The 24718-nt window shown below is 36.0% G+C and overlaps 2 protein-coding genes across 6 annotated transcripts; both read left to right on the forward strand.

Moving 5' to 3' along the window:
- Nucleotides 1-5923: 5923 nt before the first annotated feature.
- On the forward strand, nucleotides 5924-20366 carry pbxip1a (pre-B-cell leukemia homeobox interacting protein 1a). Of its 4 annotated transcripts, none has more exons than XM_073821711.1 (11): nucleotides 5924-6270; nucleotides 8260-8355; nucleotides 8456-8540; nucleotides 9857-9951; nucleotides 10280-10901; nucleotides 12378-12611; nucleotides 13163-13186; nucleotides 14250-14281; nucleotides 14377-14439; nucleotides 15285-15462; nucleotides 18362-20366. In XM_073821711.1, the coding sequence occupies exons 2-11, from the start codon at nucleotides 8290-8292 to the stop codon at nucleotides 19291-19293; spliced, it is 2331 nt and encodes a 776-aa protein (XP_073677812.1). In that variant the 5' UTR covers nucleotides 5924-6270; nucleotides 8260-8289; the 3' UTR covers nucleotides 19294-20366. The 4 variants fall into 4 exon arrangements, with proteins under 4 accessions (XP_073677812.1, XP_073677814.1, XP_073677813.1 ...); XM_073821713.1 differs by having other exon boundaries at nucleotides 9857-9933; XM_073821712.1 differs by having other exon boundaries at nucleotides 8264-8355.
- Nucleotides 20367-20496: 130 nt separating this feature from the next.
- s100a11 (S100 calcium binding protein A11) lies at nucleotides 20497-23092 on the forward strand. 2 transcript variants are annotated; one of them, XM_073821715.1, is made up of 4 exons: nucleotides 20497-20944; nucleotides 21227-21382; nucleotides 21573-21632; nucleotides 22859-23092. In XM_073821715.1, the coding sequence occupies exons 2-4, from the start codon at nucleotides 21254-21256 to the stop codon at nucleotides 22985-22987; spliced, it is 318 nt and encodes a 105-aa protein (XP_073677816.1). In that variant the 5' UTR covers nucleotides 20497-20944; nucleotides 21227-21253; the 3' UTR covers nucleotides 22988-23092. The 2 variants fall into 2 exon arrangements, with proteins under 2 accessions (XP_073677816.1, XP_073677817.1); XM_073821716.1 differs by lacking the exon at nucleotides 21573-21632.
- Nucleotides 23093-24718: the final 1626 nt, after the last annotated feature.

The raw sequence follows: 24718 nt of genomic DNA on the forward strand, positions 1-24718 counted from the left end.
TGTTTTTCCTTTTGGAGCATCAGTGAGCGTTTGAACCTTTTCTAATAGTTGCATATGAGTCCCTCAGTTGTCCTCAGTGTGAAAAGATGGATCTGAAAATCATTTGTGGGACCCGAGGGATTTTTCTGAAGAACAACAGGCAGTTTAACTGTTCAGGACAAACATGGGACTCATGAACAACTGAAAAAACTACTGTGCATCATTCAGGTAACAACACAGTATTAAGAGTCAAGTGTATGTAAACTTTTGAACAGGGTAATTTTTATAAATTCAGCTGTTATTTTCTCTTAAACTATATGTAAATGTATTTTATGTGAAATATCTTATTCAGGTCAGTACTCAAAAAAATAACACACATTTTGCATGATCTCTCTTATTTTGGAAAAAATAATTAACATTTTACTTTTGACCTCAACTGAAAGTAAAAAAAAATGAAACTGTATTTTTGCTTATAGAGTTTTGTATAGTATTCAACAATAGCAATAGCCTACAACACATTCAGCTGTTGAGTCTGAGTTGTTGAATGACAGCTCTGGCATCATTTGCATCAGCAGGTTCTTTTTTGTGATGTTATACATGTTTATACAAGTATAATATACACCCTCTGTTACAATAGCACTCTTTGTACTTGATGTTAATTTGCGCTGACCGCATGTTTACATGATTGAATAAAAATGACTTGCTTCCTTCAATCTTTAATATTTCTCTGTGTAAGCCTGTGAGTGTGTTGCAATTTTTTCTTTCGTTCCCCTTAAAGCACTACTGATGAAAATGAGTGGTGAGCTAAAGTCTCAAGGGTGATCATATGTCTACCATCTCCTTCTGCATGGTTTATAACAAGTCAGGCTTTGCTGTCAAAGTAGAAAGATTGAAATATAAAACTGGCAAGAGCTCTGGAAAGTTCACTGAAAGTATGCGCAAAGAACAGCACAAAGCGCTTGAAATGAGCTGCAGTGATTACTCATCGTTCTGTGGTTCTTCAATGATCCAGTTGCCTGCATTGAAAAAGTTCCCTCTGTAATGGCAGTAGAACATTCTGGAAGTCTTATGGTCACCATATGCTGAACAGGGGCACTACTGCCTGAGGAGGCCAGGCTGAATGTTGCTGTTATGAATAGAAGATTTAGATAAAATACAATACACAGCACAAAAAATACGATATAAAATGCTATTGAGAGTATACAGTGACCTCACAAAGTAAGCTACACCTAAAACATTTATTAATATATTTACATACACAAGAAATACCAAACAGTGACATTTGTTCTGAAAACAAACTATACCCTTTGGTCATAACTATAACTTAATGTAAGCTTATAATTTTGCAATATAGAGTGTTTTCATGACCTGTCATCAGTCGGCCATATTGGTGCCACAGAACGCAAACAATGCCACTGAACTGAACAGAACTCTCAAATTTTGCTGATTATTGCTGCTGAAAAAAGTAAATTATTGTCATGGTTTGTACTAATTGGTCTGGCCGGAAAAAAACATTTGGAGAACTTTAGACCGCCAAAAATTTTAACAAATCAAGGAGAAGAGTGCAAAAGACTGTCTGGGGAAAGAAGGCGTTTGTGGTTGGCCAAACTGAATCAGGATTTCCAGGGCAAGAATCCTGACAACATTCGTGTTTGGTAGGTAAATTGAAATATTAGGCTTAGATCTTAATTATTACTGCTTGTACATATCTTTACCACCTATTAACTTTAGTTTGTCAAAATATTACACTGCTTATTCCTGCTTACTAAGTCCTTCTCTATATAATTTAGCAGCTTCCACATGTTTTTTCCGTGGTTCCGGGTAACTGACCAAGTGCAAACCCTCTATTTGCCATCATCGATTTAAACGAGGCTAAATGCGGCTAAAGTAAACATTACAGCTCATAATATTACAGCAGAGAGGGGCGGGGCGAGCAGAGCCCATTTGCATTTAAAGAGCCCATTCAATAAAATGAGCTGATATTTTGATTAGGTAAAACAGTGTTTTTTTACACTAGTATTGAGAATTTTTAACCAAAGTATATTATAGACTTTTCATTAAGACCCTAAAGAATCATATGAACTTGTGGAAAATGGGCATCCGATGACCCCTATTAAATTCCACTTGTTCATCACTAGATGGCGTAGATCTGGACACATGAACACGTCTAATGGATTTAAAGGAGTAGTTCACTTTCAGAACAAAAATTTAAAGATAATTTACTTCCCCCATTGTCTTTCTTTCTTCAGTCGATAAGAAATTGTGTCTTTCGACCTACCTTAAAGGAACACTCCACTTTTTTTGGAAATAGGCTCATTCTCCAACTCCCCCTGAGTTAATAAGTTGAGTTTTACTGTTTTGAAATCTATTCAGCCGTTCTCCTGTTCTGGCGATATCACTTTTAGCATAGCTTAGCATAGATCATTGAATCCTATTAGACCAATAGCATCACATTCAAAAATGACCAACGAGTTTCGATATTTGCCCTATTTAAAACTTGACTCTTCTGTAATTATATTGTGTACTAAGACCGGTGGAAATGCAAAGCTTCGATTTTCTAGGCTGATAAGATTAGAAACTACACTCCCATTCTGGCGTAATAGTCAAGGAAGTTTGCTGCCGTAATAAGGCTGAAGCAGGAGCAGTAATACCACGCAGCACATGTGCAAATGCTAAACTAGCTGGGAACTCATTTCTGATAATACTCCACCTGCTTCGGCCTTATTACGGCAGCAAACTTCCTTGGCTATTACGCCGGAATGGAAGTGTAGTTCCTAATCTTATCAGCCTAGAAACTCGCAGCTTTGCATTTTCCACCGGTCTTAGTACACGATATAATTACAGAAGAGTCAAGTTTTAAATACAACAAATATGGAAACTCGTTGGTCATTTTTGAACGCGATGCTATTGGTCTAATAGGATTCAATGATCTATGCTAAGCTATGCTAAAAGTGATATCGCCAGAACAGGAGAACGGCTGAATGGATTTCAAAACGGTAAAAATCAACTTATTAACTCGGGGGGAGTTGGAGAATGAGCCTATTTCCAAAAAAAGTGGAGTGTTCCTTTAACTGTCTTGAAATGGAAAAAACAGAGTTCACGCAGACACAGACAAGACAAGCATTTGAGGTTAAAAAGTATATAAATAGTCAGTTTGTTTCGAAAATGGCAGATTGTTTCGCTAGATAAGACCCTTCTTCATTTGCTTGGATCGTTTAGAGCCCTTTGAAGCTGCATTTAAACTGCATTTTGGAAGTTCAAACTTGGGGGCACCATTGAAGTCCACTATATGGAGATAATTCCTGAAATGTTTTCCTCTAGAAACATAATTTCTTTACGACTGAAGAAAGAAAAACATGAACATCTTGGATGGCAAAGCGGTGAGTAAATTATCTGTAAAAAAAAAAATTCTGAAAGTGACCTGATCTTTTAACAGATCTCGTGTTAGTTTTATAAACTGAAAAATTTGAATACTTATGTGTGTATAATACAGAAAGGTGAGTGATATTGAATTGCTTCTAACTGACCTGGTTTCCTAAGAGCTGCCTAACACAAAACAAACCCTATATCTACCTTTTTCTTCGCGTAAGAGAGTGGACGTGGTCATTTGTAAATTTTATGGATCTGGCTTCCGGTCTCTTTGCGCACAAAATGAGGGCGTGTCTAAAGCTTGGTGCTGACTTGACCATCATAGTGACAACAGCCAATCACATTACTTTTCTGGTGTTGCATGAACAAGATTGGCTAGCGTCTGTGCTAGGGTATTTGCAGAAGGCATTCTAATTGGCTGACGCCTGCGTTGGCGCTTGAAAAGTTTTCAACTTCTACCATGGGCAACGGCAGTGATGTGACGCAACGGACCCACAATTCAGTTTGGCGTGTGAATGTAAAGTAATAGTTAGGGATGGGACGATAAATTGATTCATGGATCGATTCTAAGATCTTCCGAATGCATTCGATTCTGAGTTTAGATTTTAACAGCAGATGGCGCTCTAATCTAGTTTTTATCTGCACACTCAAATGCTCACAAAGAAGAGTGCTGTAGAAGAATTCTTTGATGAAGCAAGATTAATGTAAACACAGCCCACTGTGAACACCCTTGTAATTAGCTTTAAAGGTCCACTGAAGTGCCTTGAAACACGCAGCGTTCTTCTATGTGGTGACGTTCTTTTAACTGAAACAAAAACATATCGCTAAGCCCCGCCCACTTATTTTGAACAGCCAATAGCGTTTCATTAATATCTGCTCGGGCCAGAGCCGTTGAGCTCGGTAAAGCCGCATTTGTAAGCTTATGACAGCCACAGACTAATAAATTACCCCACAGATTCAATATGAAACTCTTGCTAAAACGAAATAGTGATAATAATCATGTTGAGGCTGTGTAGTTTAATACATGCCGAGTCCGACCGCGCATATGAGCGCATATGATCTCCTCCGCGAGACCGCGTCTCTGTGTAGGGGGCGGGACACTACGGACTCTAGAGCGCATTTGATTGGACAGAACGTTTGATCAGAAACTGAAGTGCACGGTGATATCATCAAATTCCTTGATTCATATTGGCGGAAATGACGAGACTGTAAGTTTTGAATGCCCATTTCTTGTAAAAGCGAATTTTGTTATTGCTTTGAAGCACACTAGCTTATAGATAATCTTAAGGCTAATATATTCATACTAAAAGCCAAAAAACTTTAATTTTGATTTCAGGGGGACTTTAACTTTTTTAATTGTATGAATGATTATTTTAGGTTCAAGTGCGTGTAAGGATTTGGAAACAAGCAGAGCACGGCTGTTTCTAAAGCAAGCAGTGCCATCTGCTGTTCAAAACTGATCTCAGGATTGATTTGAGAAAGAATCGCGATGTGTTCGGAAAATCTCAGAATCGATGCTGAATCCTTTCTCGATTCGCATTGATTTATCGTCCCATCCCTAGTAATAGTGCCTACGGTAATTATAATTTCTCAATTGTATTAAGTTATTAAGTTGATCTTGTCTTTTGTTCTGCTTTGTTTTCTTCTTCTTTCTAATATTGTCCTAAAACTCATAAATGAAGTACAAAAAAAGTAATGGTGCCTACAGTGATGCAAAGGAAAATAATTGTTAAATAAAATCATTATTTTTGTTTTCTTTGGACACAAAGTATTCTCATAGCTACATAAAATTACGGTTGAACCACTGATGTCACATAGACCATTTTAACAATGTCTTTACTACGTTGCTCTGCCTTGACCGTGGTAGGGTCAGGGACAGGGTTGCCAGGTTTTCACAACAAAACCCCATTGCTACTCAAGACTAGCCCAATTGCGATTTCAGGGGGTAAAATACAAATTTTTGGTGGGGTTCTCTTTGATAAATTTCACATTCCAGGAGATAAATATCACAATTTTTGGGGCCGCGGACATGAAAAACAACCAGTGGCAATAGTGTTAAAGTAGCCCAATTCCATGGGAAAAACCATGCTCTTGGCAACACTGATCAGATTTAATCAGAAATATCTTAATTTGTGTTCTGAATATTAACAAAGGTCTTACGGGGTTGGAACGACATGAGGGTGAGTAATTAATGACAGAATTTTTATTTTTGAGTGAACTATCCCTTTAAGATAATGGTTGATTTAATCTAAACTTAAACTCCATCCCTGATCGCCTGTCATTTTTGTGACTGTACATTATATCTTAAGTATGCAGCATATACATACACACACAAATAATGTTGTTTGGGTTAAAGTATGTTGTTTGATGCTTTCTTTTGTGCAGCAATGTTTTGCCACCAGTAGTTTCGTTTTCCTACTGGAGTCTATCTGTTTGCTTAATGTGTTAATTACAAAAGAACATGTTGCAACACAAGAGCAATGTTTATTTAGGCCAGTCCAGCTGTAGCAGACTGGCATTTGGGAAGTCCCAACAGATTTAGCTCTAGTTGTGTAGACGTGTCATTAGACTGCTGGAGGAGAACATTTCTTGTCCCTATATATAGTGAGTTAATGCATGTTGTTGGGAGTCTTTACTTCCCCTCAAGTCAACGATAAGACAGCACTTCACGTTTAGATTGTCACTTTCAGCTGCGTTTGTCAGTCACAGCTGAAATGAGCTGTCTGTATGCTCGACACGACGCTTTATTCCCATTGGCTGTTTAGTGTTTGAGCGGAACGGTATCAGAGTCCCATTGGAGAGAAACGCAAACTCGGAATTCCCGAAGTTGCGAAGTTCGCAAGACGGATCGCGCTTGGTCAAATTAAACGATTACGGACGGAATAACGCGTGCGCAACGCGACTGAGGCCGTTTTAAGCACGGTAAGCGTTTCATACGACAGCATCCGTGTATACAATCTGGAATGAATAGGTAAGGATCATTATTTCATGCGGAAGAGGGCTGTGTTCATTCTGCATGGCGTGTGGTGTTGCCAAACGCTGAATTGGCCACCGTACACAATGTAAATACGCAGCCTACGCTGTGCATCACCATTATGACAGCGCGATACTGACTTAAAAATGTCCATTTAAACGCGGTAAACAATAGGCCAGGAATGCAACGAGGCCGTCCGACCATTTTTGGTCACATTTGAGTGTGCCTTCATAGACTGCAGCAGTCTCTTGTGTATTGTTCGTGGCTTGTGTTTGCCTGTTATGTAATAGCTTTAATCGTTATCTCGTTGATTACATCGGTACTCTCCAATTGAATAAATAAGCTAAACAGTCTGCAAGTGTGGATTATATAAGTGTGTTTAGGTTCACAGATTCTCGAGGAATGCAGCTAAAACCTGTACAAATTATGTTTATGCATTCATATGCATTGCTGTTTTGTGAACCTGTTCATTTTAAAATGTATTTACCTATGTGTGGGTTTAAGCTTCCTCCATTTTCTCACAAAATGTGTTTTTCCTTGCCTGTCACTCAATGTGTCATCACTGTCAGATGCAAACACAACGTGTCAGATATGTAATACAAATATTGACAAATCTAGCATTTGCATGAATGAATGAAAAATGAATGAATGAACTGAGACTATAGCTTTAGATTTTCAACTACAGCTTTTGAATTGTCACCACAATACAATTGACTACATTTTGTCCATCAAACATGTATTAAAATAGCCATTAGTAGTCATTTTGTGTTTCCAATGTTGCTTGCTCACTTAAAATGAGAGAAGTAGTAGAGTTGTCAAAAAGAAGAGACACAGTATTGATATGTTATACAACCATTCAAAATAAGTTTTTGAAAAGTGAGATTTTTAATGTTCTTAAAAAAAGTGTCTTCTGTTCACCAAGCCGGCATTTATTTGATCCAAAGTACAGCAAAAGCAGTAACATTTTGAAATATTTTTACTGTTTAAAATAGCTGCTTTTTTATTTGAATATATTTTAAAATCTAATTTATTCCTGTGATCAAAGTTACATTTTCAGCATCATTACTCCAGTCTTTAGTGTCATATGATCCTCCAGAAATCCTTCTAATATGTTGATTTACTGCTCAAAAAACATTTATTATTATTATATTTAATATCAAGATTTAAAACTGTTCAGTGCATTTATTTCTCAGGATTCTTTGATGAATATGAAGATTCAAAGAATAGCATTTATCTAAAATAAAAAGCTTTTTGTAACAATATACACTATACCATTTAAAAGCTTGGAGTTAATATAATTTTTGGGGGTTAGGGAGGGAAGAAATTGTAGAAATTAGTACTTTTATTGAGCAAGGAAGCTTTAAATTGATCACAAGTGGAGATAAAGACATATATAATGTTACAAAAGACAGTTAGGATTAAAACTTTCTATTCATCAAAGAAACCTGAGAAAACTCTACTCAGCTGTTTTCAACATCATAATAATAAAAAATGTTTTTTTTTAGATGCGAATCAGAATATTAGAATGATTTCTGGAGGATCATGTGACTGGAGTAATGATGCTAAAAATTCTGTTTTGAAATTACAAGAATTATTTACATTTTAAAATATATTCAAATAGAAAACAGTTATTTTAAATAGTAAAAATATTTCTAAATGTTACTGTTTTTGCTGTACTTTGAATCAAATAAATGCAGGCTGAGCAGAAGAGACTTCTTTAAAAAAAAATCTTACTGTTCAAAAACTTTTGACTGATGGTGTATTTTATTGCAGTCAAACATCAAAATCAATACAGTTGAATGCAATTATGAAATCAGTGCAGTTCTTTATACAATATTAATATATGCTAGCACTCATTTTACTGTATGCGATAGCCTGTGCAGAACAGTAGATATTGGTGGTAAACTAATCTTTCTGCATGTGCTTATCTTCATTAGGTAGGTGCTGTGCAGAGCCACAAGAGGGCCATGTCTGATAACAGCACCGGCAGCACCGGGTCATCCAGTAATAGCTGGACTCTGCTCTCTCCGGAGGTTTGCAAACCCTGTTGTCAAAATACTTATGTCATTGATATTGCCTCTTTATTTTAATAAATGAATCAGGTGTATTAATGTGCACTTTTGATTTATTTAGGAGGCTGCTGCAGACCCTACAGCACCAGTGGATGATGGGACAGAGAGTATCGGAGATGCACCCAGTCTTTCAGAAGAAATAGCAGGTTATATGCTCTTTAATGCTACTTTTTAATTTTAATTCAGCAATGACACATTAAATTGATCAAAAGTGAGTGTAAAGGTTTCTATTTATCAAAAAATTCTTGGAAAAAAAGAGAAGTATCAGTTTACACAAAAATAATCAACACAGTTGTTTATAATCAGTGTTAGTTATGTAATAAGAATTGTTCCTTGAGCAGCAAATCAGCATATTCAAATAATTTCTGAAGAATCATGTGACACTGAAGACTGAAGTAATGGCTGATAAAATTATTTTATAAAATACATTTGAAATGGAAAGTAGTTCTTTAAAATTGTAATAATATTTCACAATATTACTGTTTTAACTGTATTTTTGATCAAATAAATAGTCTTGGTGAGCGTAAAAGACATAAAGTACACTACTAATCAAAAGATTTTAAATGTTTTTTTATAGACGTCTCTTCTGCTCACCAAGCCTGCATTTGTTTGATCCAAAGTGCTGCAAAAACAGTTAAATTTCTAAATATGTTTACTATTTAAAATAACTGTTTTCTTTTTGAATATATTTTAAAATGTAATTTATTTCTGTGATTTCAAAACTGAATTTTTAGCATCATTACTCCAGTCACACAATCCTTCAGAAATCATTCTGATTTGCCGCTCAAAAAACTTGTATTATTATTAGGGCTGCAACGATTAATCGAACGATGTTGTGAGGCGCGTCTAGACAATGAAGCCGGTACTTTGATTATTAGTAAATCTCCATCACGTGCGTTCAGCTGGAGCAGCAATTCAAACACCCCGCCGTAAATCACTGACAAGCCACGCCAAATCGCGCTGAAAATCGATTTGCAGCCCTAATCGATTTGCAGCCCTAATTATTATTATTATGTTGAAAACAGCTGAGTAGAATTTTTTCAGTTTTCTTTAATGAATAGAAAGTCTTTATCATCAGTTTTTTTTATCAATTTAAAGCTCCAAGCTTTTGAAAATATAGTGCATAAAATTACAAAAGCTTTTTATTTCAGATCAGTGCTGATCTTTGGATGTTTCTATTCATCAAAAATTTGCGTTGATCACAGGAATAAATTACAGTTTAAAATGTATTCAAATAAAAAGCAGTTATTTTAAATAGTAAAAATATTTCACAATATTACTGCTTTCACTGTACATTGGATCAAATAAATGCCGGCTTGGTGAGCTAAAAAGACTTCTTTAAAGAACGTTAAAAATCGTGCTGTTCTAAAACTGTTGACTGATGTTCTTACAATAGTTTTGAATGGTAGTGTATATTAACGTGCTTTGTAGATTTTGTAATGTGAAACTGTGTTTATTTCAGGAAGCTCATTGGAGGTGAGGTCACATGACCCTGAAACTCCAGTAGTGGAGACCGTTTTGTCAGAGGAGGGTCACCAGGTCAGTGCATCACCGCCGGTATGTACAACGCATGACGTTCAGTTATCATTCTCTATCACAGTATTTGTTATGCACACTTTGTTCACACTGTGTTCAAGTATGACTAGGTCTTTAAATTCAACCTGAATCTGAATTTTGACATTTTGTTTGTTCTGATATGCATTAATGCATGTCAAAAGAACTTAAAATTGCATCACAATATCTATGTAAATATTTGAATCTGATTTTAAACCTCTTTTTCTCTGTTCACCCACTAATCCTACTAAAAGTGGTGCCTGTCATCTGAATTTGAATGTTAAGCTGTCTCCTTCCTAAAAGACTAACAATTGTATTGTCCAATATTCAGATTTGCCAGGAAACATCCCCGGATTTCTTTGAGGAAATGTCAGCGTCTGGTCATACCGACGTCGAGCTTGATCCTGAGATCCACGCTCCTGTCATCCATGACACAATTACCAGTTCTCCCCCTGACAGTGATCTTCTGGGTGCTGTTCCCTTCAGCATCGCTACAGAATCAGCCTTCCAGTTTTCAGAGGAGTCGGTCCTCGACGAACCCTCTGAGGAGGACGTTGCCGATATCTTCCCTGGCCAGCATGTTCCAGTTCAAGAAAGCCCTGCCCCTGAATCAGAGCCCAAAATCACCTCCACTCCTGAACCATTCAGAGAAATAAGCTCTTTCCCAGATGTCCCCGTTGGTATTGCAGACATAAGCTCTGTTCCTGAAATCAGTGATTCTTCTGCAGTCCCCGTGCTTGATATTCATGCTGATGTACATCCTGCACCTGAAACCCCACCTCTAGCCCCGCCCTCTGAGACTGATACAGGATTTGGTTCCATAGTAGAAAGCCCCGCCCCTGACAGTCCTTATCCAGAAACCATTGGTTCGATTGAAACTGAGGAGGAGCCAACTTTTGAGAAAGAAGACATAGAGCTGCCAGAGAAATTCCCAGATATTGTCAGAGAGCCAGGTATGGTGCTTAAACAAATGTTTATTAAGTAATATATGTGCAAGAAACTACTTTTTTTTTTTCATTTATTTGTCATTATATTTAGCACTATTACCAGTCAACAGTTTTTGAACAGTAAGATTTCTTTTAAATCTCTTCTGCTCACAAAGTACAGCAAAAACAGTACAATTTTGATTTTTTTTTACTATTTAAAATAATTGCTTTCTGTTTGAATATATTTACAAATGTAATTTATTCCTGTGATCAAAGCTAAATTTTCAGCATCATTACTTTAGTTTTCAGCGTCACATGATCCTTCAGACATCATTCTAATATGTGACCCTGGACCACAAAACCAGTCTTAAGGTTAAATTTTACAAAACTGAGATGTATACATCATATGAAAGCTCAATAAATAAGCTTTCTATTGATGCATGGTTTGTTAGGATAGGACAATATTTGGCCGAGATACAACTAATCACCTTTAAATTTGTCCAAATTGAGCTCTTAACAATGCATATTACTAATCAAAAATTACATTTTGATATGTTTGCAGTAGGAATTTTACAAAAAAATCTTCATGGAACATGATCTTTACTTAATTTTACTAATGATTTTTGGCATAAAAGAAAAATCAATAATTTTGACCCATACTATGTATTTTTGGCTATTACTACAAATATACCCCAGCGACTTAAGACTGGTTTTGTGGTCCAGGGTCACATATGCTGATTTGACGCACAAGGAACATTTTTTTATTATTATTACTATCAATATTTAAAACAGTTGACTTTTTTTTTTCCTCAGGATTCTTTGATGAATTGAATAGAAAGACCAAAAGATCAGCATTTATCTGAAATATATTTTGGAAAGATATTATAGAAATTAATACTTTTATTTAACAAGGATGCTTTAAATTGATCAAAAACGATAAAAGAATTTATTATGTTACAAAAGATTTCTATTTCAGATAAATGTTCTTCTGAACTTTTTATTCATCACAGAAACCTGAAAAAATTCTACACTGCTGTTTTCAACACAATAATAATAATATATGTTTTTTAGCAGCAAATTAGAATATTAGAATGATTTCTGGATAATGAGACTGGAATAATGATGCTAAAAATTCAGCTTTGAAATTATAGGAATAAATAGCATTTTAAAATATATTCAAACAAAAAAGTAGTAAAGTAGTAAAAATATTTCAAAATTGTACAGTTTTTGCTGTACTTTGGATCAAATAAATGCAGGCTTGATGAACAGAAGAGACTTCTTTAAAAAACAAAAAATCTTACTGTTCAAAAACTTTTGACTGGAAGTGTGGATGTAAATATGTATGCAAAACAATACAGACAATGTAAATATTAGAATATATTTACTTTTATATATTTATGATTTATATTTGTAATAATTATTTAGCATTTTGTATTTCAGTACTAAATTTCACTGATATTTCTGCTTATATTATTTCTCCTTATTTTTTTCTGTAATGTTCAGAATCTCTTGGTCCTGAACTTCCAGCGGGCATCTCAGCAGACGATGATGGTCTGAGGCTCCGACATGTGCAACCTACCATACTGCTGAAGCGAAGCTCAGACGACGAGGAGGAGGAAGAAGAAGAGGAAGAATTCAACCTCCCAGCAAGGAAAGAGGAGAAACGAGGTTTCTCTTTGAATCAGCTGATAGTAGGAGCATTGGTCCTGCTCTGTGTTGGATCCTTCTTTTTCTCCGGTGAGTTTTGTGTGACACTGATACAAATCATGTCAGAAATCTAAATCACACTGTAATTGGTCCTATCCACCTTTTTCTTCCTGTGAGAGTGGGCGCTGACATTTGTAAATCTTATGGGTCTGGCTTCCGGTCGCATCCACGTCTAGCTACAGTGAGGTCAATAAGTATTTTGCAAGTTCTCTTACTTAGAAATCATGGAGGCTTCTACAATTTTCACCTTACTGTATTTTAAGCTGTACAAAACTCGTTTTGCTGCTTCATATTGCAAATTGGTGTGTTTTAGCATATTTTTTTTAACGTATTATCTTAACTATGAACACACTGGTTTGCAAACAGTTTTATTGTTTACCGCATGTCATTATTTTTCTTGTTATTTCCTTATAGTGGCTAATGAACCGGAAGTCTCACCCATAGGCTTACTTCCATGTTAAAGAAAAAGGTGGATAAAACATAACATAACTGTTGAGCAATTCATATTTAGCCGGTGGTTGGGTGGAAAGACCATTAATTTCCCATTTTCAGTTGTTGCATTCATGTTGTTATGCCTCCAGGTTTTGTGGTTGACCTGACTGATGGTAGGTTCATAGTTTAAGCTAGATGGCAGTATATGCTTGTGTTTGAGCTGTGGATAGGAGTTGCCCTCCAGTGCTGATGCTAAAGCTTGTTCCCATCACATATTCAAACATTAACAAATGAGTAGGGAAAAAAGGTACATTAACCTGAGGGCAGCCTCTATCATCAGCCCATATCATCACTGCGGATGCACTGCTTTGCCAAGGGGGTTTTCAGCTGGTTGCTTCTACACGTCTCTTTTAAAGTTGTAAAGTGTGTAATTTCTGTGCCACATTTAGTCAAACATGCAGGGAGCTTCTCAAACTTACACTTTTGTTCAGGCTGCTCAAACAAACACACTGCAGTTTGGTCACTTGGGGCAAGAGATTACACACTTCATCTTTGTATTTGTTTAGTTTCAGTAGTGGCTGCCTCACCCTGAAATGGCTTAATGCTGGGATTCTGTTGACATGACGTTTTTGTAGAGAATGCCTACATATCACTATATCACAAGGCAACTCAATTTGGTTGTATAAACACTGTTAAATTGAAAGTTTGTGGTCAGTAAGATTTTTTGTTTTGTTTCATATTTCTGAAAGATGTGACTTAGTATTATCATTTAAATAGCTGTTTTCTATTTTAATATATCTTAAATTGTATTCATGTGATGGAATGGAGCTTTCAGTCTCCAGTGTCACATGATCCTTCAGAAATCATTCTAATATGATCATTTGTTTGTTTGGTGAATAGAACGTTTAAAAGAACTGCAATTATTTGAAACAGAATTCTTTTGTTACATTAAAAATACTGTTATGATAACTTTCCATTGATTAATACATCCTTGTGCAATAAAAGTATTATTTCTTTCAAAAAAAGTAAAAATCTTACTGACCCCAAACTTTTGAGTGTGTTACAGAGAGACCTGGACTGGTTCATATATCCAGAAAAAAATTGTGGGACTGCTGTTGCATAAACTACACTGACTTTAACTTGCAGCGTTTGAGTTTGACACTAACACTTTTGTAATTCACTTCACTTGTCTGTGGAATCTCAAAGAACATTACAAATCAATTTTTTCTCCCACAGATGATTTTGACGGTGCAGAATTAAGTGACCAGGTTTGTACATTGCTTTATTTTTGACTTTGCTCTCTTTCATTATTGACAATATTCAAGTTGATTTTACCTCTGATGACTTCTGTCTCTGTTTCTAGGAACTTCTTGATAAACTTGCTCAAGAGAATAAACAAATTAATATATTAGAGGCTCAGATTGAGGTTAGTCCACAGTTTCTCTATTCTCAAACTTCATAACACAAAGCTAAACTTTATACACTACCAGTCAAAAGTTTTTGAACAGTAAGATAAACTATAATATAATGTTTTGAAGCCTCTTCTGCCTGCATTTATTTGATCCAAAGTACAGCAAAAACATTCAAATTTGTAAATATTTTGCCATTTAAAATAACTGTTGTTTATATGAAATATATTTTAAAATGTAATTTATTCCTGTAATTTCAAAGCTGAATTTTTAGCATCATTATTCCAGTCACATGATTCATCAGAAATCATTCTAATATTCTGATTTACTGCTCAAAAACATTTATGATGAATAGAAAGTTCAGAATAACGGCGTTTAATTGAAATGGAAGTCTTTTGTAACATTATAAATGTCTTTAACATCACTTTTGATGAATTTAAAGCATACTTGCTAATTTCTATAATTTGGTAATGGTATAGTGTATGATGTTAGCTTTTTTATTTGGTAGCTTTTTATTTGGTAGCTTTTTATTTCAGATAAATGGTGATCTTTCTATTCATCAAAGAATCCTGAAAAAATGTACTCAGCTGTTTTAAATATTGATGATAATAATAAAAATGTTTCTTTAAAAGCAAATCAGCATATTAGATTGATTTCTGAAGGATCATGTGACTGGAGTAATGATGCTGAAAATTTAGCTTTGATCACAGGAATAAATTACATTTTTAAATATATTCAAATAGAAAGCGGTTATTTCAAATAGTAAAAATATTTCTGTTTCTTTAAATGTCTGTAGAGTATTTCAGCAAACTTTTTTCAGATGTTGAGCCCTTAGGATATGGTCTTTCTTTGTCATGATCAGTCACAGAAAGAGGAGTTGGATCGGGCTCTGAAAACGGCGGCAGATATGCATAGCACCGAGAAGGGAACGCTGAAAAATGAGAACACTCAATTGAAAGAACAACTGTCTGAACTGCCTGGTTTAAAAGAAGAACTACAGACGCTGAGAGCGAGAGTTGCTGAGCTCGCAAAGCTAACCGGTATGATGAGAGAGAGTGGGAATGACACATGAACACTATTTGAATGTTAAAACTCAGCATTTATATTTGGATGTAATGGATAGGGCATGTAAATTTAACAGCCAAAAGTTCAAACAAGATGAGAATGAGGTTGTTAGCTTTTTTGTTAGTTTTTACCCTACTTTTCAAAAGTTTGTGGTTAGTAAAATATATATTGTTTAAATTAAATGCATGCTTTTATTCAGCAAGGACACATTAAACTGATTAATATGTAAGTACTAAATATGTGTGTTTAAAATAAATGCTGTTCTTTTGAAAAAATTTTAAAATATCACAAAAATGTGCAGCTGTTTTCATCATTGATAATAATAGAAATGTTTCCTGAGCGAAAGATCAACATATTAGCATAATTTCTGAAGGATCATGTGACACTGACGACTGGATTATTGATGCTGAAAATTCAGCTATAATAAATACATTAACACATTTTGTATGTAGAAAATGGTTATTTTGATTTGCAATAATATTTTATAATATATTACTGTTTAACTGTATTATTATTAATAAAATAAATGCAGCCCTGGTGAGCATAAGAGAGTTTTAAAAAGATTTTTTTTTAAAACTCATCAATCACGAACTCTTAAACAGAAGTGAATATTTATACATTAAATATTAATATAAATTATTACAATTAATTGTGATGGCTAATGTCTTATTTTTTTACATTTAGACCACCTTTCTGTGATATAACTCTGACTGGAAGTTTATAAAAACAAAAAATGTAACACTGTCGAATGTCATTTTTATAAATTTTTGTCTTATCTTATATTCCCTGTTTTTCTTACTGCATTTATTTGATTAAAAAGACAGACAGAATTGTATTATTGCGAAATGTTATTACAATATAAAATAATGGTTTCTATTTGAATATACTTTAAGTCTTAAGTGTCACATGATCCTTCAGAAATCATTCTAATATGCTGATTTATTATTAGAATTATCAATGTTGGAATCAGTTGTGGTGCCAAATATTTGGAACCTGTAATACTTTTTTCAGGATTCCTTGACAAATGAAAAGTTAAAAAGAACAGCATTTCAAGTCTTTGATATCACTTTTTATCAATTTAACACATAGGTGCATCTCAATAAATTAGAATGTCGTGGAAAAGTTCATTTATTTCAGTAATTCAACTCAAGTATGTTCATTTACTGTATATGTACTCAATACTTTGTAGGGACTCCTTTTGCTTTAATTACTGCCTCAATTCGGCGTGGCATGGAGGTGATCAGTCTGTGGCACTGCTGAGGTGGTGTGGAAGCCCAGGTTTCTTTGACAGTGGACTTTAGCTCATCTGCATTTTTTGGTCTCTTGTTTCTCAATTTTGACAATACCCCATAGATTTTCTGTGGGGTTCAGGTCCGGTGAGTTTGCTGGCCAGTCAAGCACACCAACACCATGGTCAGTTAACCAACTTTTGGTGCTTTTGGCAGTGTGGGCAGGTGCCAAATCCTGCTGGAAAATGAAATCAGCATCTTTGAAAAGCTGGTCGGCAGAAGGAAGCATGAAGTGCTCTAAAATGTCTTGGTAAACTGGTGCAGTGACTTTGGGTTTCAAAAAACAAAGTGGACCAACACCAGCAGAAGACATTGCACCTCAAATCATCACAGACTGTGGAAACTTAACACTGGACTTCAAGCAACTTGGGCTATGAGTTTCTCCACCCTTCCTCCAGACCCTAGGACCTTGGTTTCCAAATGAAATACAAAACTTGCTCTCATCTGAAAAAGAATACTTTGGACCACTGGGCAACAGTCCATTTCTTCTTCTCCTTAGCCCAATTAAGACGTCTCTGACGTTGTCTGTGGTTCAGGAGTGGCTTAACAAGAGGAATACGACAACTGTAGCCAAGTTCCTTGACACGTCTGTGTGTGGTGGCTCTTGTGGCTTTGCCCCCTGCCTCAGTCCAGTCCTTGTGAAGTTCACCCAAATTTTAAAATCGATTTTGCTTGACAAGCCTCTCAAGGCTGCGGTTCTCTCGGTTGGTTGTGCATCTTTTTCTTCCACACCTTTTCCTTCCACTCAACTTTCTGTTAACATGCTTGGATACAGCACTCTGTGAACAGCCAGCTTCTTTGATAATGAATGTTTGTGGCTTATCCTCCTTGTGAAGGGTGTTCCTGATTGTCTTCTAGACAACTGTCAGATCAGCAGTTTTCCCCATGATTGTGTAGCCTAGTGAACCAAACTGAGAGACCATTTTGAAGGCTCAGGAAACCTTAGCTGATTGCCATGTCACCATATTCTAATTTGTTGAGATAGTGAATTGGTGGTTTTTTGTTAAATGTGAGCAAGATCATCACAATTAAAAGAACCAAAGACTTAAACTACTTCGGTCTGTGTGCATTGAATTTATTTAATACACGAGTTTCACAATTTGAATTGAATTACTGAAATAAATGAACTTTTCCATGACATTCTAATTTATTGAGATGCACCTGTACTTGCGGAATAATATTATTTTTTTAAAAGAAATAATAAACATTTACTAATCCCAAACTTTTGAACAGTAGTGTATATTGTTAGAAAATATTTCTATTTTAAGTAAATGCTGATCTTTTAACTTTTTATTAATCAAAGAATCCTGATAAAAATATCACAGGTTCCAAAAAATATATTAAGCAGCACAACTGTTTCTAACATTGATAATAAATCAGCATATTAGAATGATTTCTGAAGAATCATATGACACTGAATACTAGAGTAATGATTTTTCAGTTAAAGGCAGTTCATCAATGAATTCAGTGATATCATCGTCAGTTCAGTTCAAATAGTATACAATATCCCTGGAAAGTGATTCAGCTTTGATCACAGGAACAAATTAGATTTTAATATATTCTACCATTTGTTTTTCTCCTTTAGTTCAAGAAGATCTTCCACAGCAGCTCCCAGACTCTGACCCACCTTCCACTGCTGAGTCTAGCCCAGAAGGAACTGAGAAACACTGGGACAAGAAAGAAGAACTCAAGCGGCAGAAAACTCTTTTGGAGGAGAGCCGGAAAAGGCTGGAGGGAATGAAGAAACATGGCTGGAACAAGGAGGGTTTGAGGGAGAGCTTGGTGGAGATGCAGAAGAGACTCTCGAAACAGGTAGATCAGCTGGGAAAGCGGGAAGACTGGAAGAGGAAACACCATGAACACAAAGGAGAAAAGAAGGAATGGGGCAGAAAGAAAGAACACGACAGTCGCTGGAAGAAAGACGAGGCGGAAAAAGGAAAAGAGTGGAAGCATGACAAAAACAAAAGAAAAGACAATCTCAAAAAGTACAAAGAAGAGTGGGACCACAAGAGGGATGAGAGACGGCAAGAAAGAGAAAGGAGACAGAAGGAAAGACCTTGGGAGGACAAACCTTCCAAGCATCACCATCACCACCATCATCATCATCATCACCATGAACAGGAAGACTTTTGGAAACACCAAGAAGAGAAGCTCAGGAGGAGCCGACATCCTGCCGATGGCTGCCATGACGTATCCAGCTGCGCTGATGCAGAAGGGCTTGTTCCTGTAAAGCTTGTTGAGTTTCAAGACCTTCTGAAGGTCTACCTAAACAAACTAGATGGTGTCCCTCAGGAAAGCAAGGAGTCTCTCAGCCGCCTCACTGCCCAGTTCTTCAGAGGTGACGTTTTCGCCCACGACAGAATGCTCTTCAGCGAGTTTGCTGAGGACGTAGCAGATATCCTGGAAGATCTAGCAGATGGTTTAGAAGACAAACAGCATGACAGTGACTCCCTCGAAGAAGAAATGGAGGAGTTTGAAAAAGAAGCTCTGCTACATTTCGCCACCCCTTTGGCATAATTGATGCTGGCCCAGAAACTCGGATGGAAAATACAAGTGAAGGAAGAAAGAAACAATCTTACCTGTTACTTTCCCAGACAGTAGATGTAGTTTAATGCCTTGTGTGTGTGAGGAGTTTCTCTCCATTCGGAGTCTCGTCATTATTAGTGAAGTCCCACATGTGCGTTGGGTGTTTTGTTGTAAGCTACCTCCGTTAGTCCTGTTCTTCGACGCCAAACCCTTTGACTCCTGCTTGCTGTGTAAAGTGTCAGTCATCTTAAGCATTAAGTCTTGCTTCACTTGCAAATGGATCAATCACAAATACGGAGTTGTGAACGAGATTAACGCTAAACTGGATAAGTGCAATGAGATCGGTCCCGTTGTAGTCCTAAAATTGACTTAAAAACGAATGTCAGAGCTTTGCTTTTAGCTATTTTTATTTATTTTTATGATTCAAATCCTGGTTTCTTTGCACCTACCCCATGGTTTTGCTTACTAGGCTGGTGTCAAACTGGTTTTTGAGTTTTGTTTTCGCCAGAGGTTTTAGAGGTCATTGTAAGCTTTCGCTTTTTTCGGTTTCTACCCCAAGTTCTAATGGAAATGACAACAAAGTACAATCTTTTGTTTTCTTTTTTTTTCCTGATATGTTAGCTTACGTGCCTTTACTAGTGAGCACAGGATGCTGGTACTGAATCAACTCCAAAAAAACCCCACATTGAATGAAAACTCAAAACGAGAGTTTCAATAATGGCTTTGTTTGCACTGTGGTGATGTGGACGTTTATTTATATCCTCTTTCTATCTTAGGAAAACAGCCATTGTAGTGAATCATCAAGATCATTTGAGCTGTGTTATTGTTGCGTTGCACTCCTTTGGGATGAAAACCATTGAATTTAGCCTTGATTTGTAAATACGAAGAAAATTATTTAACGAAACTCATAATTTATGTTATAATATGGCACAATGATATTTAATACAAACGAAATTTACTACATTTCAAAAGAAAGGTAATACAAGACCAAATGCCACAATGTATCAACATGAACAATTTTTGATGATTATTATTATTAAAATGACGTACCATTGCCATGAGAATTATTTTTTGAGTTTTATTTTTCTTGCAGATGTCTAGTCGAATTAGTTTTACCTTAGTTGTTAGTTCTGACCTCTAAAACTGATCTGAAGGAGACATATTAGTGAGGTTTATTCCAGCATGTCAGTTGATGCTGAGTAAGTTTTGACGCCGTTATCAGATGACGTTTCCCTGATGACAGATGTTTGGATTGACAACATTTAGGAAACCTGATAGCTGTAGAGTAATCAACCTTCATGTGTTATGCTGTGAAATAATCACAAACAAATATAAATACTACATTTTCTCAGTACCGTAAACCACAATGCGGGATTTATGCTACTAATCTCTCGTATATAAGTTGTATTTTGTCATCTAGATTACTATAAATGCATTGTGTGTAAGTATGTGTGTGTGAAAAAGAGACTAAACTATGCTATGGAAACATTGAAGCAAGAGATAAGAACATCCTGACATGTGAAATGGAGCAATGGGCGTGATTTTGGTTTTCCGCTGAGTTCGACGGTCAGATGAAGAGAATATAAGGTGAGATGTGGTCATTTTTACACCACTCCAGTCAGAACTTCATTCCTTGGCTCAGGTAAGCCTGTGATATTTTCTACTGAATCCCATTTTTGGTTTGCACTTAAAAAGTGAGCATTCTGTCAATTTGTATATATTCTCTTGTTCATCTTTCTGCCATTTAACAAAAAACTTACTGTTTTTTCCATACAATGACAGTAAATGGTGACCACATTTGTACTTGGTCCTCATCCACCTTCGCTGTATGGAAAAAGAAGCTTGGATAGCTTCTTAATACTCTCAAAATGAGTATTTGATGCCTGAAAAGTACTAACCTGTCAATTACTTTTTTGTTTTCTAGCCACCCAACTATCCTACTTCCAAAATCATGGAATCCGCTATTAATGTTCTGGTCTCCCAGTTCAAGACTTATGCAGGCAAGGATGGCTCTGCAAACACTTTGAGCAAAGATGAGTTTCAGAGCTTGGTCACATCCCAGCTACCAAACTTTGTAAAGGTAAGCCGTTTGAGTTATTACAGTACATCCTATTGGTTGGTCAGATTCACATCTATATTTGTCAATTCAGGTCTACGTATTTAAATAGAATAGATGTAGAATTTAGTTAATTATCTGCTTTAAAGAATGAGGAATTGGTACAACGTACTTCAACTATAATGGTAAGAACTTCTTTTTTAAATTTCCACAGAAAGATAAAACCAACTCTAAATGGTTCATAATAAGAAGAGGCATGTCTGCTGAATCTCAGGTGCTGCAAAGACCCTCTTTTTTAAGAGCTTACAGCTACAATAAAATGGTTGTTTTCTACAGCATGCTAAATTTTTTAAGATTTTTTAAAAACATTTTTAATATATTTTTTTTAATCTGTGACCTTTAATAACAATATTTAGAAAGTGAAATTACATATTGTATAAATAATATTCCGTGTTCTAAGAAAAATGCCGAATTTTACTATGGAATTATTTTTAATTAAATTTTTTAATGTTTTTTTTTTTTTTAATTACTAAAGGCCTTGTTTACAGTGTTTGATTAGTATTAATGCAAAATTATACTAAAGAATATGTTTTTAATCTATGCCCTCATTAATAATATATTTAGATAATTAAATTAAAGATTGTTTAAATGCATAAATGTGACCCACAAAACCAGCCTTAAGTAGCATGAGAAATATTGTAGCAATAGCCAAAAATGCACTGAATGATTCTAAATTATTGATTTTTTCCTTTATGCCAAAAATCATAAGGATATTAAGTAAAGATCATGTTTGACGATATTTGGTAAATTTCCTTCCGTAAATATATATAAAATTTACTTTTTGATTAGTAATATGCATTGCTAAGAACTTCATTTGAACAACCTTAAAGACAATTTTCTCAATATTTGGAGTTTTTGCACCCTCAAATTCCAGTTTTTCAAATGGTTGTATCCCAGCCAAAATATTATCCTATCCTAACAAACTTGATTACAAAAAATGACCTTTATGACTGGTTGTGTGGTCCAGGGTCACAAATAATGGCCTCATTTACGGTGTTTATCAGACCCTTCTGTGTTCTGTGAAGAACGAATCTAAAAGGATAAGAGCACCATTTCGGAGGTCTGGTGTGAGTTATTAGATAACCACATCCCAGTCCTCAAAAGAATTCCTTGTGAGTCACGTGTTTGTGATTTTGCAGAGGAAATTACACAAATCCTTCCTATGCAAAAACTCTAAACTCAGAGACAGACCCAACACTGCTAGTGAAAAACAAACTGGCTGCTTTCAGCATGCCTACATCCAAACCAGATCCCCAAGGCTGGATGCAATAGAAAAATGCCACATCAGAGCATTTTCTGTTTGGCCCATCCAGAACAGGAACTCCCCCCAAACTAATAGGTCAGCAGAAAAGAATGCGCAGTGCCAGTGACAACCACTAGATGGAGTCGCTATCATTGCAAGTGCGTATAAACGCCTGTCCATCTTGTCTTCCCTCACAGAATGCGTCTGACCCAGCCACCATTGATCAGCTCATGAACTCATTGGACGCGAATAACGACGGAGAGCTGACGTTCCTGGAGTTCTGGCAGCTGATTGGCAGCGTGGCGAACCAACATGGCGGCTTTTAAGCTGAAGAAAATCACTTGTGACTTTATGTAATTATAACATTGGGGAGTTAATGATTGTCCTAAGCAGGTGACGGCAAATAAAAGAAAGCGTTGTTTTATTCTCCAGGTAATCTTGCCTTGCCTCTTTATTGACCGTGTCGTATAAGATTCTCTGCACACCCTTTCCAATCTCTCCCAGTCTTTTGTGCAGACAATATAACACACCTGATTTAATAGCGTCATTTTATGGTAACCCAACACCACCTCGAGGCCCTCAACTATCCGATTGCACAGCGGCTTAGTTTGTCAGTTATGAGACATCCTTATTGACATTTTCAATCTCCCACACAATATAAAGTAGGTGCCGCCAGTTGCCTTGCTCACAGGTGTGGCTTGGGGGAAGGGAGTTGGTCTCTTTTGTGGGTAATAAGAGAGATTTAGATCCTTGCAAGTGCAAATATATCAAACTGAAGAATTGCCGGATGAACAGTGAAAAGAAGCATTGAGATTTTAATTTCAGGCTCATCGTACTGGTTTGATCAGGTGGCAATAGGGGTCTAAGAGTTTGAATCTTGCTGAACCGGTCACACTTCCTGTGGGGTGTCTACTGAAACATATTTATGCAACAAAAATATATTTAAGGTCAGGTGAACTTTGTAGCATAATCAGAGCTGTGAGGCATAACCATAGTCCACACAAAGTGACGCCAGTCGGTACAAACCGCCTTACATAGGCGGTGGCTCTTGTAAACACAGATAACCGTAGAAAAGCGCGGGCACTGGGATATGATTCATTAGCCTATATGTCTCCCCTGAGGCCTGTTAAAGGCTGTCTGAAGATTTATCGCAATACAATGCATTCCTGTTAGGAAAAATTTCTGACGAAATCAATCCTGGGGCGTTAAAAAAAATAAACAAATAACAAAGTGCAGTCTCAGTATTGCATACCAGTGTCTGTCACATTTTAGGAAGTGAGTTTCTTTGTTTTTATCTGTATTTCCTAACCATATACAGTTGAAGTCAAAAGTTTACACACCTTGCAGAATCTGCAAAATGTTAATTATTTTACTAAAATAAGATGGATCATACAAAATGCATGTTAATTTTTGTTCAAAAGTTTACATACACTTGATTCCTAATACTGTGTTCTTACCTGCTGTTTTTTTTTTAGTGATTCAGTTGTTCATGAGTCCCTTGTTCGTCAGAAAAATCCTTCAGGTCCCACAAATTCTGTGTTATTTTGGTGTTTTTGTGTATTTGAATCCTTTACAACAATGACTGTTTGATTATAACATCCATCTTTTTAAACTGAAGACAACTGAGGGACTCATAAGCAACTTTTACAGAAGGTTCAAACGCTCACTGGTGCTTCAGAAAGAAAAACTTTTGAACAGAAAGAAAATGTGTGCATTTTTTTTTTTTTTTCATTTAGTACTTGCACATTTCCCATAAGACAAAATAAGTAAAATGTACCCTGATCTTCAAATTTCTCTTAATGCATTGTGTTTCCTTTTGGAACATCAGTGAGCATTTGAACCTACTGTAATAGTTGCATATGAGCCCTCAGTTGTCCTTGGTGTGAAAAGATGGATCTTATAATCATAGAGTCATTGTTGGAAAGGGTTCAAATACACAAAAATGCTGAAAAACCACAGAAGTCGTAGGACTCTAAATATTTTTTGAAGAACAGCAGGCAGTTTAACTGTGATAAACAGCTGTGGATTATTCAGGTAACAACAGTATTAAGAGTCAA

The sequence above is a fragment of the Garra rufa genome, chromosome 17, assembly GCF_049309525.1.
Source record: "Garra rufa chromosome 17, GarRuf1.0, whole genome shotgun sequence".
Classification (NCBI taxonomy): domain Eukaryota; kingdom Metazoa; phylum Chordata; class Actinopteri; order Cypriniformes; family Cyprinidae; genus Garra; species Garra rufa.

What these genes read in the sequence shown, in the direction of transcription:
- s100a11 (XM_073821715.1), top strand. Translation starts at nt 21,254, where the DNA reads ATGGAATCCGCTATTAATGTTCTGGTCTCCCAGTTCAAGACTTATGCA. An exon ending in AGCTACCAAACTTTGTAAAG is followed by an intron (nt 21,383 to 21,572) that starts GTAAGCCGTTTG and finishes AAATTTCCACAG; the next exon opens with AAAGATAAAACCAACTCTAA. An exon ending in GCATGTCTGCTGAATCTCAG is followed by an intron (nt 21,633 to 22,858) that starts GTGCTGCAAAGA and finishes CTTCCCTCACAG; the next exon opens with AATGCGTCTGACCCAGCCAC.
- pbxip1a (XM_073821711.1), top strand. Translation starts at nt 8,290, where the DNA reads ATGTCTGATAACAGCACCGGCAGCACCGGGTCATCCAGTAATAGCTGG. An exon ending in TATTAGAGGCTCAGATTGAG is followed by an intron (nt 14,440 to 15,284) that starts GTTAGTCCACAG and finishes TGTCATGATCAG; the next exon opens with TCACAGAAAGAGGAGTTGGA. An exon ending in TGAGCTCGCAAAGCTAACCG is followed by an intron (nt 15,463 to 18,361) that starts GTATGATGAGAG and finishes TTTCTCCTTTAG; the next exon opens with TTCAAGAAGATCTTCCACAG.